At 51.9% G+C, this 17577-nt stretch overlaps 1 protein-coding gene across 2 annotated transcripts in view; it reads right to left on the minus strand.

Moving 5' to 3' along the window:
- The window catches only part of GDAP1L1 (ganglioside induced differentiation associated protein 1 like 1), a 32593-nt gene extending 15753 nt beyond the window's left edge, over window positions 1–16840 (minus strand). Inside the window, exons 1-4 of one of the 2 annotated variants that reach the window (XM_030825846.1) lie at window positions 16542–16840; window positions 6882–7074; window positions 5689–5862; window positions 988–1085 (exon numbers count right to left, since the gene is read on the minus strand). In XM_030825846.1, the coding sequence (XP_030681706.1) occupies window positions 988–1085; window positions 5689–5862; window positions 6882–7074; window positions 16542–16721 (645 nt within the window). In that variant the 5' untranslated portion in view covers window positions 16722–16840. Of the gene's footprint in view, window positions 1–987; window positions 1086–5688; window positions 5863–6881; window positions 7126–16541 lie in introns of both variants that reach the window. The other variant, XM_030825847.1, reaches the window with a different exon arrangement.
- Between the last annotated feature and the right edge of the window lie 737 nt (window positions 16841–17577).

Genomic DNA, 17577 nt, shown 5'->3' on the forward strand with positions numbered 1-17577 from the left:
CCCCCCTGTTATGAAGCACCCTCATCTGGTGCCTACAACTGTCCTGTGAGCTTGGCTGTCCTGCCTAGATCCCTGGTATGTTCTTACACCCAGATGCTGGGAGGGCTGGCTGCTAGTGGCTCACAGCTGCCCCTTCTCTCAGCCAATAAGGAACTGCATTGCCCACAAATACTTGGGAGGTTACCTGCCTGCACCCCTCCCTCCAACAATCTGTAGCCAATGTCCCACTGATATGAGGGGATAAAAGGCTGGCCCCTTACTTCAAGGCTGATCACCTTTGTGGTGCCATTTGTGCTCCAGAGCTTCCTGTGGAATCAATTGAGGCTTAGCAGCTTCCTCTTCCTTATCCCTCCCGTCTCTCTGGGGTCCCCCTCAGAGCAATCCTTCAATACCTCCTTTCCCAAGAACCCCTGTTCAGTGCTCTGCATTTATTTTTATTTATTTATATATTTATTGTAATTATTATTATTTGAGACAGAGTCTCACTCTGTTGCCCAGGCTAGAGTGTAGTGGCCCGATCTCAGCTCACTGCAACCTCCGCTTCCCAGGTTCAGGCAATTCTCCCGCCTCAGCCTCCCGAGTAGCTGGGACTACAGGCATCCGCCATGATGCCCGGCTAATTTTTGTATTTGTAGTAGAGACGGGGTTTCACCATGTTGGCCAGGCTGGTCTCGAACTCCTGACCTCAAGTGATCCACTTGCCTCGGCCTCCCAAAGTGCTGGGATTACAGGAGTGAGCCACCATGCCTGGCCAATGCTCTGCTTTTAAAGACACAACCTAACACATGAGGAAACTGAGGCCCCAGGGCAGCAGTGGCTTACCCAAAGTCTAACAGCTAGTAAATGGTAGGGGACAGGATTGGAAAAGCAAGCCAGGGGCTTTTCCATTTCACATCATCAGCTGATCTTCTACTTAGCTTCTCCTATTGTTCATTTCCATGGAAGAGCTGGTAGGGAAGGGGACTCAGCAGGCTGGGAGGTACTCACCATGAGCTTCTTCTGTTTAGAAAGGTAGGGCTCGGAGAGCTGGGGCTCCTCTTCATGGTCCAGTTTCATGAGGTCCGTGGTGGCATTGGCTAAATGTCCTGGGGAGATAATAGGAAAGGTCCCATCCCTCTGATACCTCAGTTGCTCCCCCATCACCTCCCTTACACAACTTGAAGTAGACCCCATCCAAACACTGGTCAGAGGAGTAATACTGTCAACAGCCAACACTTAGGGAGCACTGCAGGCTGTGCCGTAGTGATGGATGAGATGCCATCCTGCCCTGAGCTCAGGCTGGTGGGAGAGATAGGCACATAAAGAAATCTCGGCCAATGGCTCACCCCTGTAATCCTAACACTTTGGGAGGCTGAGGTGAGAGGATCACTTGAGCCCAGGAGTTCAAGACCAGCTTGGGCAACATAGCAAGAACCCATCTTTAAAAAAAAAGTTAGCTAGGTGTAGTGGTGCACACCATAGTCCCAGCTACTCAGGAGGTTGAGGCAGGAGGATCGCTTGAGCCTGGGAGGTCGAGGCTGCAGTGAGCTATGATTGCACCACTGCACTCCAGCCTGGGCGACAGAGTGAGATGCTTACTCTAAAAAAAATACAAAAATAAATAAATAATACACATCAGCAATATTATAAAATACACATTTAAAAAAATAAAAACAAACTCTATGGTACAGCATGATTAATCTGTAGGGAAGAATGAACACAAGGCAGAGGGACCCAGGGGCTGCCTGCCTGGGGCCCAAGGGACTGAGAGACCTCACAGAGGAGGAGACTGTACCCTTGAGGACGAGTAGGAGATGCCAGAAACTGATAGACCCAACCCTAGACCTGGTCATCTTCCCTGCCTCACTGCTTCTCCCCCTGCATTCTTCCCAAATTGCAGCATCCCCTCCCTGACACAAAGCCCAGCCAGATTCCTGGATTTGCCTTCAGCTCCTCCCACTACCTCACCCCACATCAAGTCATTCCCAGGTCCTGTTGATTCTTCCTCCTCCATCTTTCTCATATTTTCTCACATTTAACCTCCTCCATTTAGCTGACTATCTCTTAGTTCAGACCCCATTAATGTCTCACCTAGATGATTTCACCCACCCTCTGTCACCTCCCCTCTCTCCCTTACAAGCCCTTCTCCCCACCCCTGCCAGAGATATCTTCTTCACACACTTGACCATGTCACTCTGTTTAAAACCTATCCCTGGCTCCTCACTGCCCTCAGATAACATCCTAGCTCCTCAACTTGCCTTCAAAGAGCCTTCAGGATCCACTTGCCCTCCCTCTCACCTACTCCATCTTTCACTGAGTTTTCCCAACTGTTCCTGTCCCAATGTGTATATTTCGGCCACTCTACATGCTTGCTGTTCCCTGAATGTGCCAGACCATTCCACACCTCCAGGCTTCTGCTCATACTACTACTTCTTCCTAAAATAGCTTTATCTTCCTTTCCTGAAAGCCTCCTTCTAGATTCAGCTAAAGATTTCCTTCTCCATGAAGCCCTTCCTGACCCTCTAGGAGGTCTGCCCGCTCAATGTCTTTGTTCCCCAGTTTACGCCCTACAGACTTCTGCCAGGGAACGCAAACACACTAATCAGAGCTGCCGTTCACAACTCCATTAACCTTCCTGTCCATATGAAAAGAGCCCTCCTGGGCTTGTGAGTCCACGACCTGCCTGCTTGCTGTACATGGAGATTTTGGTGCTAACGTAGTTATCGCTGAATGTGTATGTCTCCCTCTAACACTTGAGCTTCTGGACAGCAGTGGCTATGTCAGATTCATCTTTGTTCCCTTAAAACTCAACACAGGCCTGGCACAGAGCAGGAGCTCAGTGAGTGTTGAATGAATGAATGAATGAAATGAGTGAGTGACTTAGGTTGTTTAGCTTCTGTCCTCTGAGATTTCACCACCCACTGCCCCATCTCCTGTCCTGACACAAATCTCAGTAAACACACTCCCAGATCATTCAGCTTCAGGGCTATATTAAGTCTCATTGATGTTTTATGAATGTGAAGGTCAAGGACAGCATCTTCTTTCTTGCCTGTCACCCAGTGCTGCCCATGTGGTGGCTTTAGACTCCAGGAGGGCAGGCCAGCTCAAGAGAAGACTTGAGACTGATTAAGGCGTCACTGCAGGCTGGCTTCAACTCCTTCTGCACTCTGGGACCTCCTTCCCCTCATCCCCCAGCTGGGCTGGAGCCCTGAGATCCTCTCTGCCTCCTCAGAGAAAGATGGGGAGAGAGGGGGTGTGCTGGGTCTGCTCTGGACTCCCAGTGCCTTCTAGGCACTGTCAAATGGCTCAGGGCAAGATTGAGGGAGAGTGCCCCTAATTTCCAGAAGCCCCTGGGGACTGCCCCCAGCCCTTGGCCATGCCCCTGCCTACCAACAGCCGGGGCCTGCCCGGTTCATTCTTCCCTCAGAGGAGAGATCTTTGTAAAATGCAGATCTGATCACATCACTTCCCATCACCGTTTCTCCACTGCTCTTTGGACAAAACCCAAATTCCTCCCCAGACACGCACCACGACCATTTCCACCCCACCTTGGGCTACACTTGCACCACACTGAACTTCCTGCATTCCCCAAACACCATACACCCTGTCCTACTCCAGAACATGAAATAATTTTCCCTCTTCCTCCCCTTCTACCTGCTACACATCCTCAGTCGCTGCTGCATTTTGGAAGGCTTCTGTGGCCCCAGAGGCTGGGGTGGACGTCGTGTGTGCCCACACCCTCCCTGATCTCCTGCTCGTAACACTCATGTCCCAGATTAAACATTTTTAAATGAATTTATTTTTGAGCAGGATATACATGTATATTGTTGAAATTCAAACAACATTGAAGAATGTACTGTAAAAGTAAATCTCTGTCCTCTGCAGCTGCAGTCTCTTAGTTCTGCTCCCCAAAGACACAAACTATTGGCAGCTTCTGTGCGTCCTTCCAAAAATACTCCTTGCAGAGCAAGCACCTGTGTGTCCATTTAACCCCCTTCTGAGTACTAATGAGAGCACACTAGATGGCGTTTTTTTTTTTTGCCCTTCACTTTTTTCCACTCACTAATATATCTTAGGGAGCATTCCATACACCTATTAATTTTTAAAAACATCTGCACAGTATTCCATTGTATGGAAGTACCTATAACTTATTTACCCAGTTCCCAATTCATGACAGCTGGGTAATTTCCAGCGATATTCTTGCTCTTGCCAACTATGCTGCAGTGAATACCTTTGTTCATACTTCTTGGTGCATATGTTCAAGTGTAACTGCAGGGTAATCTCCAAGATGTGGGCTTTTTCATGTTTGACATAGAGTGCCAGGCTGCCCTCCTGAGAGCTTGTTCAAACTCACTTAGTCCTGTGCTGTAATTGCCTGGTGACTTGTCTTTCCTTCCATGGAACTTGACCCTGGGATGGCAGAAGCTGTGTCTATTCCTGTTTGTCCCCAGTCCCCTGCCCAGGGCCTCATAAATGTTGTTGAGGGGGCTGTTGCTGGGAGCCGGATGTATAGGTAAAGCCTGAGTCTTGGCCACATATGGTGGCTCATGCCTGTAATCTCAGCACTTTGGGAGGCTGAGGCAGGCAGATCACCTGAGGTCAGGAGTTCAAGACCAGCCTGGGCAATATGGCAAAACCTCATCTCTATCAAAAATACAAAAAATTAGCCAGGCGTGGCAGCATGTGCCTGTGGTCCCAGCTACTTGGGAGGCTGAGGTGGGAGAATCGCTTGAGACTGGGAGGAGGAGGTTGCAGTGAGTCAAGATTGCACTACTGCACTCCAGCCTGGATGACAGAGGGAGACCCTGTCTCACAAAAAAAAAAAAAATTCTGAGTCTTGTTCAATGACAATGGTTCTCAAGGGACAGGGTTGAGTTCTACAACTTAACACCGCCCCAACCCTGCCTTTGAACATTAGCCACGTTCCTTTGAGGGGGACGACATGACCATTTACTGAGCACCTATTATCTACTAGGAATCTTCAGGTGTCTTTTGGCTGTAGGACCCCATGGTGTTTGTTCAAAGCCTAGATTGTAGTCTGTAAACAGCTGCTGAGGGATTATCTGATTTAATCCGACACCCATTCACTGGATGTCAGATACAAAAGGATGAAGTAGGCTGTAAGCATGTCCAGGCTGGCCATTAGGACAGGACATGCTCATGGGTGGCCTTCAATCCGAGACCCCACTGGGGGCCTTGCCACATCTGGACAGCCTTCCTTGGTAATCCTAACCCTGAGGTCACTCAGTGCCCTTGGCCAAGCACAGCCCTGACTGTCTAAGACTGAAACTCGTGCGGGGAGAACAAACCTTGTGGGGACAGACAGCCCCATAGTCTCTGTATGGGAGGGCAGGACAAGAGTAGGGAGCAGGGGATGGGGAGGGGGCGAGACTGGTAGAGAAGGAGAGAGACATATTCTGTTAGAAACTGGGTGAATGAGATGGAAGGCCAGGAAGTCGGGGGTGAAGGGGATGGCAAGCAAGAGGCACAGAGAGAAAGAGCAAGAGTGAGAGAGAGAGACCAGCAGAGTCAGAAACCAACCCCGAGCACTCAGAGAGAGTCAGGGACAAATGAAGAATGCAAGAGGGAGAGAAGGAGGAGGAAGGGGAGGACAGAGAGAGGCCCAGGAGAGGGAGGACTTCCTTTGGAACAAAAGAGCGGCAGCGAAGGGGGAAAGCAGAGGGGCTGTCTCGCCACCCTGGCACTCACTGCGGATCTCTGCCGTGGCGTACTTGGGGATCATGGAGTCGGTGGTGAGCTCGGGGTGCAGGATGCAGCCGTGCGTGTAGGCATCCATGGGCAGCGCGTCCAGCAGCTCCCGGTACTGCATCACCCGCGCATGCTGCGGGCTGCCCACCTCGGGCATCAGGGCCACCACGTGCTCTGTGGGCACCACCAGGGGCTGGGCAGGGCAGCCAGAGGGGCACCTGCCCCGGCCACCTGCCCCCAGCATCCCTGAGCCCCAAGATGTCTCTGCCCAGAGCCCCAGGGCCCCCCCATGCTCGGGCTCGGCTGCTGGCGGACAGGGGATCCTAGTGATGGCCCGGCCATCTCTCCTCACTGGGCTCTGCCAAGCTGTCCCCGAGGGTTAGCTCTTCTCAGCTCCAGACTTGCTGCCAGGTGAGGGCCTAGGCCCAGTGTTGTGAGATTCAAGAGAAGCTGCAACCTGGGTGTTCAATGCTTGGGTCCCCTTGACTTTTAAACGTTGACAACCAATTCACATTCTTTTAAAACAGTGCATGTCTGGGCCCTGATGCCCTCCCAATGGGTGTCTGAGCCTCTGCAATGGGCAGTAAGTTCCAGAGCCTGAGGAGGGCCTAAGAGGGGAGAGGACGGGGGGCTCTGCGAGGTTCTGGGGTACCTGGGCCCTCCCCTGCCTGCGGGGTTCTGGGGTATCTGGGCCCTCCCCTGTCCATGGGGTTCTGGGGTGTCTGGGACCATGTCTTCAGGTTCCTAGGGGTTCCTAGGGAATCTATGATCCAGAGGGAGCTGGGCCCTGCCCTTGCTCTGGAACCCCTGGGAGATCTGGACCCTGTCTGTGGGGACCTAGAGGGTGGTCTGGGGCCACTCATGCTGAAGGGGCCGTGCCTGTGACTCCGGAGCTCGGGGGAAAGGGCTATAGCCCCACTGCTCCTGGTGGGGGGGTGTCTGGGTCGTGCCCTTACAGTACCAGGGGAGGGGAGGTCTCTGTATGGATCAGTAACCATGCTTGTGGCTCTGGGGCTCTCGGGGGCATCTGAACCCTGCCTGTGGCTCTGTGGCTCCTTTTTGGGGAGATTGGGCCTTGCCCATGGCTCCAGTGAATTTCCCAGACTTCCCAAAGTTCTGGGACCCTGTCTGAGCCCGTGGGGGCCCCTGAGGATCTGTGGTATGGAGTGGGGCCCTGGGTGGGGAGGCCGTACCTCCTGTGAAGGTGCGCTCCACGTAGTCAATGATCTGGTCATAGTCACTGATGATGTTGTCACGGTGGATGATGACGGGCACCTCCTCACCCAGGTTGAGCCGCATGAACCACGGCTCCTTGTGCTCACTCTGCGGCAGGCTCACGTCCCGCTCCTCACATGCCAGGCCCTTCTCGGCGATCACCAGCCGCACCTGCAGGCGCCAGGGTCAGAGCGGGGAAGGCGGGCGGACACAGGGGACACTCTGCCCAGGTGGGGCGGGGGTGTGCGGGGAGGGAGGTCAGAGGTCACACACAGGAGGGGACACGATTGCTTTCAGCCCGTTCTTGGGAACCTGGGTTTGGGGGGATATCTCCCAGGGGCATGTGCCTGGTGGAGGGAGGAGCGCAGTTCTGCTTGGGGGACAAAGGGCAGTGCTGCCTGGTGGCTAAGGGGCTGAATTTGACAGCTGGACACACCTGGGATAGGATTCCTGGCTGTGTGAGTGTGGGCAAAGTCCTTAAACTTTCTGAGCCTCAGCTTCCTTATTTTAAAAATGAGAGTATTAACAGTACCAACCCAGTGTCTGGGACAAATTGTTGGCACTCAATTTGTGATCGTCGTTATCACAGTTGAACACTCAGCCTGGGGCTCTAGGAGTGGATCTGGCCAGGACATTCACAGAAACTTTTTTTTTTTTTTTTTAAGACAGAGTCTTGCTCTATTGCCCAGGCTGGAGTGCAGTGGCACAATCTCAGCTCTCTGCAACCTCTGCCTCCTGGGCTCAAGCGATTCTCCTGCCTCAGCCTCCCGACCACAGGCTCTCACCACTATGCCCAGCTAATTTTTGTATTTTAGTAGAGATGGGGTTTTGCCATGTTGGTCAGGCTGGTCTTGAACTCCTGATCTCAAGTGATCTGGCCACCTCAGCCTCCAAACTGCTGGGATTACAGGTATTAGCCACCGTGCCTGGTCAGAAACTCATTATCATAATCAATAGCTAAATTTCTCAAATTATTTGGGGTACCAAGTGAGGGGAAAGGTAATTTGCCAACATTAGTCGAGCCCTTTATTTCCTCCAAACACCTCATCTGGTTGCCTGGTTGGAAACTCACAACAGCCTCTAGAGGAGGGTAGAATAGTGAGTGTCTCCCCATTTTTCTTGATGAGAAAACTAAAGCCCAGAGAGGGCAAGTAATCTACCCAAAGTCACACAGCAATTCAGCAGCGGACTTAAAACTGGAAGCAAGGTTCTTGACTCCCAAACCAGTGCTCTCTGCCCTGAGGGCTCCTTCCAGGGAGTTCTGGGCCTGCTCCTTCCTGAGTGTTTCTTTATATTTCTGGGGGCTCCCAAACATTTGAGCTGGTAGAAGCTGCCAGAGAGCTTTGAGGCTGGAGCATGCTCCTGACCCAGCCCAATATTTCTGAGCTAGAAGATGGTTAGAGATCACCTAGTCCTATTGCCCCCTGCCCGTGGACTGAGACTCAGAAGGAAGGATGGGCTTGTCCAAGATCCCCTGGCAAGATGACAAGTGGCCCCATTCTTATGCCTTCCTCCCCACCTTCCACTCTGGTCCAGGGGAGAGGGAGGGTATCCCCAAAAGAGGAAAGGCCCATTCCCCTTGAGCATCAATGTCTGCACCCACAGCTGAGATGGTGGCTCCTGGGACAAGTTAAGCATCCAGAAGAGGCAATGCGGTGTCATGGGCAGAACCTGCATGGTGTTGTTTCAAATCCCAGCTTTACACTTACTTGCTGGATGACTTGGCTTTACAAGTAGCTTTACTTTTTTTTATGTTTTGAGACAGAGTCTCGGTCTGTTGCTCAGGCTGGAGTGCAGTGGTGCGATCTCAGCTCACTGCAACTTCCACCTCCTGGGTTCAAGCGATTCTCCTACCTCAGCCTCTGGAGTAGCTGGGATTACAGGAGCATGCCACCACACTCGGCTAATTTTTGTATTTTTAGTAGAGATGGGGTTTCACCATATTGGCCAGGCTGGTCTTGAACTCCTGACCTCAAGTGATCCACCTGCCTCGACCTCCCAAAGTGCTGGGATTACAGGCGTGAGCCACCATGCCCGGGCAGCTTTACTTCTTTGTGCCTCAGTTTCCCCTCTTATCCAGTGGGAGTCCTATAGTAATTGCCTCGGAGGCCCGCTGTGAGGATGAAATGCATTAGTCCCTGTGGAATGGTGCCTGGAACACAGTAGGGGTAATGTGTCTTAGCCGCTGGTATGAGGGCAGGTTTTGGAGGCAGACAGACTTTGACTTGGAAGCCTAGCTCTACTGCTTATTTGCTGTGTGACCTTGAACAAGTCACTTGCTCTCTCTGATTTCTAGCTTCTGTGAAGTGAAGAATGCAAGTGTGAGGTTGAAATGGGCTGTTGAGACAGCCCCAGCATAGAAGGTTAATACATGAGTTCTAGCATCACTTATTACACACACATACCACGCACACACCCTGATGTGTCCTAGAGTACTTCATGCCCCACCCTCACAGTGAACATAAACACCTCTTCCTGTTTGGTGGATCATGGGAAGGGAAAGGTAACTTACCCTGAAACACCCAACATTCATTCACAGACTTATTTGCTCCATTAGCCAAGAGAAGGTCCTATAGGTGGGGCGCATGATGCAGGTAGAGACCCTGGGCTAGGAGGCAGGGACTCAAGTCCTCATCTTGGATCTGCCATAGCAATGCTGTGTGACCTTAGAGCTATCACTGCCCCTTTCTGAGCCTCCTTTTTCTCATCGCAAAACAAGGGGGCTGGATTCAGTGTTCACAGAGTGCCCCACAGCCCTGCTGCAAGCTGACACTACTACACTCACAACCTTGCAGGAGGCAGGAGACAGGGCTGGCTCTGCCTCCCTCCTCGGCAGTGGGAGGAAGCTTCTGGTTCTGTCTGAGAGAGGGGGAAAAACTGTTGCAGAGAGTGAGCAGGCTGGGGGCAGCATCTGTTTGGGTCTGAGTGTGTCAGTGCGTGTGTATGAGTGAGCAAATGTGTGTGCGTGTCTGCGTGTGTGTGAGTGTGGGTGTGCATGGAAGAGTGTATGAGTAAGTGTGAGTATTCAAGGACTGTGTATGGATGTGAGAGTGTGTATGTGTGCACATGTGAGTGTGTGCCTTGTGTCTGCCTGTGTCAGTGTGAGTGTGCATGAGTGGGAGCATGTATGCATGTGTATATTTGAGCTCATGGGCGGCCTGTGCCCTGGAGAAGCCCTGAGTAGTGGAGACTGGAGTTTGGCTGGAGCAGAAAGCCCCCTTCTCTTGTCTTTACCTGGCCCTCCATCCTCCAGGCCAAGCTGGGACCTCTGAATGGGTGGATACAGAGCCCAAACCAGGCCTTTGCCCTTGGTAGGGCCAGACAGTTGGCCTTCCATCTTGGCAGGGCACCTGCCTCCAGGGGCCGCTCCCATGCCCTACCCTGGGTCTCCCGTGAAAGTGTCAGGGCTGCTATTTGGGGAGGGGACTATCTTTAGAGGCATGATAATCCTGCTTGGAGCTGCTTTGGGGTCACCCTGGCAGGCGGCCAAGGATACTTTCACCTTTAGCTGAGCTACAGGCCAGAGCCATGTGTCACCCTGTGGGGGAGGGGGACCCAGAGAGGAAGCCAAGCCTAAGGGAAGGGCATTCAGCTACCAAGGCCATCTGCCATCTCTGCCCCCTGGAGGCTGGACCAGACCTAGGTGGTCACCACTTAGTGTGATCAGACATCAACCATCTCTGGGTAAACGAACTTCCCTGTGGGTGCCTGAAAATCACCCATTGTCATGGGTCAGGCACTACCTCTCCTCACCCAGGCCCTTGTTTATGTGATGGGCAGGGTTGGTATCTCTGCCTAGTCATTTAGTTGCAGTGTGACTTTGTAAAAGACACTTAGCATCTCTGACCTCAGTTTATTTCAAATTCTTTTTTAAAAAAATTAGTAGGCCTTATTTTTAGAGCAGTTTTAGATTTACAGAGTCAAATGGCTTTTTAACATAACACCTTACAGCTTGCAAATCCATCACTTTTCACCACTTGTTTATTGAGTGCCTACTATGTGCCAGGTCTTGTTGGAAACTCAGCAGTGAACAAAACAATGATCCCTGCCCTCAGGGAACTGACATGTCAGTGGGGGCAGGCAGATGACAAGCAATTTGGTCTGTCAAAAGATGGTGAATGCTACAGAAAAAAGAAAATAGAGCAGGGAAGGGGAATCGGGGTACCAGGGTGTCAGGGAGAGAGGTAGCAATTTTAATTAAGGGGATCTATCAGGGCAGGCCTCTCGAGAAGGTGGCACTTGAGCAAAGGCTTGAAAGAAGTTGAGGGAGTTGTCCACACAGGGACCTGGGGAAGAGAGCTTCAGTCAGAGAGAATAGCCAGTGCTAAGGTTCTAAGCATGTTGGACATACTCAGAAGACAGCAAGGGAGCCAGTGTGTCTGGAGCACGGCAGTCAGGAATAGACGAGGAGGTTAGGAGCAGAAAAGGTTGTTCATAGGATCTTTTTTTTTTTTTTTTTTTTGAGACAGAGTCTCACTCAGTTGTCCAGGCTGGAGTTCAATGGTGCAATCTCAGCTCACTGCAACCTCTACCTCCTGGATTCAAGCGATTTTCCTGCCTCAGCCTCCCGAGTAGCTGGGACTACGGGCATGCGCCACCATGCCTAGCTAATTTTTGTTTTTTGTTTGTTTGTTTGTTTGTTTTGAGCTGGAGTTTCACTCTTGTTACCCAAGCTGGAGTGCAGTGGTGCAATCTCCGCTCAATGCAACCTCCGCCTCCTGGGTTCAAGTGATTCTCTTGTCTCCGCCTCCCAAGTAGCTGGGATCACAGGTGTGCACCACCACGCCCAACTAATTTTTGTATTTTTAGTAGAGACGGGATTTCATCATGTTGGTCAGGCTGGTCTCAACCTCCTAACCTCAGGTGATCCACCCGCCTTGGCCTCCCACAGTGCTGGGATTACAGGTGTGAGCCACCACACCTGGCCGGGTTGTGCACAGGATCTTTTAATCCACACTCCCAGGCCAAGGCGTCCATGAATTAATTCAGGGACTCCTTGAACTAGGATGGGAAAATTACATGTTTATTTTCAGTAATCTCAAACTGACAGTTAGCATTTTCTTCAATTATGAATGTAGGCGATAAAGTAGGGTAGCGTTTAGCAGTGCCTGCAATATTGTCACCACTAGGAATCAGATATTTTCATCACTTCACAGTTGTTGCAGTTGCCTCAAAATATCATGTGCACTCATCACGACTCCAACATGACAGTTGTTATAAGACCAGCCACCAGACCGTGTTATATAAGGGGTTAATACAGAAACATAAATATTATTATATAACGCTGTACTTCAATACGATTGGTTTTCATTCTAATCTAAAAATCCTATATATTTTATTTTATTCAATTAAAAATATTATTCTGAGAAGGGCCCATACGCTTCCCCCAACTTAGGTCTTGACTCAAGCAAGGTTAGGACCCTGCAGGAGGGCCTGAGGCCATTGCGAGGACTCTGGAGTTTTCCTTGGAGGGACCTGGGGAGCCACTGCAGGCTTCTGAGCAGAGAAGTGGGGAGATGCATCTCGTTGCTACCCCCATCAGCTCTCCTGTGTGGGGCTCCTCTCAGGTGAAGGGAGGCGGTACACGGTAAAGTGCAGCATGGACAAGTTGGAGGGTCAGCCCTAAGAGTTTGAAAGGCAAGGGCAGGGTGGGAGAGAGAGCTCATCCTTCACCCCTTGCCTCTCTCCTGCCATGCCTGGGTGTCTGAACAGGCCTCTGGCAGGCCCCAGACTTGGGTCTCTTGCCTCTGGGATCTGAAGACTGGGCCAGGGGCCCTCCAGAGGTACATCCAAGACAGGGCAGACCCTGAGAGGAGGCAGTAAGGGAACCATGAACCAGGCTTGCTGCAGGGAGCCAGAGACGACCCTCAGAGACTCACTCTGGTGGAAATAACAGCAGTAACAACAGCCAACTCTTATTAGCACCTCCTCTGTTCCAGGCACTGTTGTAGAGCTTTACATGCATTAGATCTTAATCCCTATGAATTCCAGTGAGATTGGTACTAGTACCTCCCAGTACCCTCACTTTTAAGAAGAGGAAGCAGGCACAGAGATTGTAAGTAACTTGCCCAGTCACACAGCTAGGAAGTAGCAATCTTGGTTTTTGAAAAGTGGCAGGTGTGAGGACAGATGGATGCCCCAAAGGCAGGGGGCACTGAGAGGTAGGGCAGTTCTTCCTGCCTGGGGAAGGAGGAGAGAGGCAGGTTGTATCAAACAACTGGTTCATTTCCCTGTTGAGAAAACTGAGGACCAGAGAGGGTCAGGTCACACAGCCAGTTAGTGGGACTGGCAGCACTAGAACCTTGGTCTCCTGACTCCCTGCATTTTTGCCCCTCCTGGCCTCACTCTTCCCCACAAAGGAGGAGGAGGCTGGGGGCAGGAGCAGCCTCAGAAGTATCCTTACATTGACCTTAGGCATTTAGAGCCTCCTTCAAACCCTGTGGCCCCGAACCATTACCTATGATAGTGCTTGAAAGCTCACTATTAACAGGCAATTGTTTAAGGCATTGTGCTAAGTGTGTGAACATGCATGATATCACTCAATCTCCTCAACCCTCTCCCCCAAATATATGAGAAAGCTGCCTTAGAGAGGTAAAGAAGACACTTGCACAAAGTCACATAGCTGGGAATGGCAGAGTTGGGGTTTGACCGCATGTCTGGCTGATTCTAAAATCCATGCCTTTATAACAGCACCCAGCACTTAACTGAGCACTTTCTATGTGCCACGTGCTATTCTAGGTGATTGACATGGATACATTTGCTGAATCCTTACAACGACCCTGTTGGGGAGGCACCATTAATATTCTCAATTTACAGGTGTGGATAACTGGGGCATGAGAGGTTAAGCAGCTTGCACGGGATTACCCAGCTGGTCAGTGGTAGAGCTGAGATGGAAGCCCAGGCAGTCTGGTCATAGAGTCTGGGCCCTGGACCCACACACTTTCCTGTTGCCCTCTGGGTCTGGAATGATCTCCAGATGCCCAATGGAGCCACCATCACTCCTAGAGGTGGGCTATTTTTTTCCATTAATATTTCATGTGCCATTAAAGACAGGCTATTTAGATGCTTGACAATGGGGGACTGCCCTCTTTATATAATTAAGGCCCTTCAGGATTGGAGAGAAGGAAGGAAACTCACCTGCTAAGCTCCTACTACATGCCAGGCAGTTAACATATGCCTACGTCTTTTAAAGGAATTCTGCAGGGTAGGATGTAAAATCCCCTTTTCCAGATAAGGACATTGAGGCACAGAGAGGTAAAGTGACTTGTCCAAGGTCACTCAGCCAGTAAGTAGCCAAGAAGAGAATAGAACCCAGGACTATATGACTGCAGAGCCCATGCCCTTTCTGCCAAGCTATACTGCTTCTAGAATCCACCATGGGCCCCTGGGTAGGGGGAAGGCCCTGGTATGGGAGACAGAAGGATGCCCAGGTTAGCTTGGCCAGAGACTTGGTCAAAAGTGGGGCTGCAGCAGATGGTCTTATCCTGACTCAGGGGCCACCTCAGCCCTGAGCTCAGGCTACATAGGAAATATTTCATGAGGCAAAGAACAGGAGGCTCCCTCATGATATGGTTATGGGAGATGCCACCTCCTTGCCTCCTGTCTGGTCCCAGCTGCTGGGGCCCACTTCCTGAGGTTCTAGCAGGGAGGAGGTTCTAGAATCTAAAGGGCAGTCTGATTCATCTCCAAAGCCCCCATCCCCAGGTTCCTTGAAGGAGGCCTGGCATGTGCAAGCATGTGCAGAATTTGTGGACGACTCCAGTATGACCTTGATTAACTCTGGCCCCTCCTTTACCTAGTGCCTTAATAACATCATAACGGCCACGTGTGGTGGCTCACACCTGTAATACTAGCACTTTGGGAGGCCAAAGTGGGTGGATCAGTTGAGATCAGGAGTTCAAGACAAGCCTGGCAAACATGGTGAAACCCTGTCTCTACCAAAAATATAAAAAAATTAGCCGGGTGTGGTGGCGTATGCCTGTAGTCCCAGCTACTCAGGAGGCTGAGACAGGAGAATCACTTGAACCCAGGAGGCGGAGGTTGCAGTGAGCTGAGATCATGCCACTGCCCTCCAGCCTGGGCAACAGAGCAAGACTCTGTCTCAAAAAAAAAAATCATAACACTCATTATCAACAGAGTCTTGACCCCTCGCCGGGCACTGCCATCATCAGTACTTTTTGTGCATCATATCACATTTCACTCTCACAATAGCCCTCCGAGGAAGTTACTGCATTCACCCCATTTTACAGATTATAAAGCTGAGGCTTTGGACAGGCAAAGGGACCTGTCCACAGCTCCACAGCGAGTCAGTGGGCAATATGATAGGTGGACCAGCTTCATCAGCATCACCTGGTCGCTTGTTGGAAAAGCAGCATCTTGGACCCCATTCCAGACCCACTGAATCAGTATCCTTGGGGTAGAATCCAGCAGTCTGGGTTTTAACCAGGATCATCCATGGATTCTAATACACGCTCAAGTTTGAGTAGTCCCAGTCTATAACATTAAGTTCCTAAGTTATAGCCCTTCTTCAACAACCGTATCAGCAACCCTGAGAAGGGGTTGGGATTGGAAGTAGCTATTGTTATATTACTATCCCGCTTTCCAGATGATGAAATGAGCCTGGACCAAGACTTAAATCTATGTCTTTGGGTTCCAAGGCCCTTTCTCTTCATGGAATCTGTTTTTCCATCTGGAAAATGAACGAATGGAACAAAAGGATCTTCCAGGAAGACGAGGAGTCAGAGGGTCAGGTAGTGGTGCCGCTTCGGCCCCTGCAGGACCGGCCTCTGGGCCCTGGCCATGGTGCTGAATCCGTGGCCCAGAGACGGGACAACCGCCCAGGGTGGGAGATTGCGCCCCTAGAGGCGCCCCTGTCTAAGGGGTGCAGTTCACAGCTTCACCCCCAGGAAGCGGGAACCCTGAGAATCCAGTTGGATTTCCAACTGCCCCTTAGCTCCCCTAGGTCCTAGAAGCATTTTAGGGGCTGGGGCCACTCTGTGCCTTTAAGAGCAAAACAGACCTGATGGGCTGAGCCGAGCTGGTGTGAGGGGATGGTTTAACTCCTTCCTTCTCAGCTCAAGACACGGAGTGGGGGGTGGGCGACGACCGGGGACAGACCCTCCAAGCCCCAGCCAGAAGAAGGCCCAGAGACAGAGGGGCAAAGGAGCTGTGACCTGGGGGCCTGCAGTGTACGGGACGGCAGCGTGCAGGGAGGGACTGAGATGGGGCTACCGAGGCTGGACCCCAAGAAGGGCTTCTTCTCCCTCCCCGCAACAGTAGCACCTCCCACCCCACCAAGTCGCCTTCCCAGCAGTGCCCATTCCCTTCCCCTCGCCTTTGTCTCTTTTCTCAGCCCCCCCACCCGCCCCGCACCCCAACAGACCGGCTGTTTCTGGGAGGGAAAGAGGCAGAATGGATGCTCCTAAAATTGAGAACTGTGCTCCTGGGGCCCAGACAGGGCCTGTCGCTTCCCAGGTGAGCAGCCCTGGAAGGAACCCCCGCGTCCCCCGACCTCCGGGACCCCCAAACCCCAGGTTCCCCCCTCCAGTCTTTCGCCGCCCTCAGATCCCTCAAGCCCTGGGGCTCCCCTCCCCAAGCCTCCTGGCCACCGGCGCAGGCGGCTCCCGGCCCGGCTCTACCTTCTGCGAGCTGAAGGACTGGGTCCAGTGGTACAGAACCAGGCTCTCCCTGGGCCAATGGGCGGGGCTGGCCGCCTCGGGAGCGTCGGGGGCCTCGGCCGGCTTGGCCGCATCGCTCTCCAGTGCGGAGATGGGCCACCAGCTGCAGTTGGTGGGGGTCAGATTGTTGGGGGTCGCCATGACAGCCCGGAATCAGAGGCAGGAAAGAAGGAGGCTCCGGCGCGGCGGCTCTCTCTCGCCCAGCATCACATGGCCTCGCGAGCCTGCCCCTCTCCTCCCTCCCTCCCTGCTCCGTGAATGTCATTACTCACCGGGCAGTTGGGGGAGGGGGCGAGGGGATCCCGGGAGCTCCTTCCTCCTCCTCCCCCTGGCCCGTGCCAGAAAAGCCGCCAGCCCTCAGTGTCAGGCTCCCTGCAAGGGTGGAAGGAGCCCGAGGAAGTGGGTCGTGCCCCCCAAACAGCACAGTGTATTGGGCCAGGCACCTGCCAAAGATTCCACCCTCATCAACGCTTTCCTGCCTCTCAGTCTTCTAAGAGGCAAGTATTTCTTAACTGGGATTCTAGAGATCTATTCCTTTAGAAATTAGTATCTGGAAATTATTTGTCTCGCTTTGAATCTGTTATCTTCTAACTTTTCCCCTGAAGGGCCTCGAAGGGCGGAGGAAACAGACTATGATTTATTTAACAGACACTTTCATAGCACTTACTGTATGCCCAGGCACTGTTCTAAGAGCTTTACAACTATCAGCCCATTTAGCTCTCACAATAGTCCTATTAGCTTCATTTTACAGAGAAGGAAACTGAGGCACAGAGAGGCTAAGTGACCTTGCCCAAGGTCATCGAGCTGGTAGGTGGTGGAGCTGATGTGAACACTGGCAGTCTGGCTCCAGAGTCTATGCTCCTAGCCATAAGGTCATGATAATATGGTAAGAATATAAACAATGGCACAGCAACCATTTATCAACCTGAGCCCCTTACATGCATCATCTCATTTCATCTGCACAATAATCATTTTTCACAGATGAGGAAGGCGAGGC

This window comes from Nomascus leucogenys, chromosome 13 (assembly GCF_006542625.1).
Source record: "Nomascus leucogenys isolate Asia chromosome 13, Asia_NLE_v1, whole genome shotgun sequence".
Taxonomy (NCBI): Eukaryota; Metazoa; Chordata; class Mammalia; order Primates; family Hylobatidae; genus Nomascus; species Nomascus leucogenys.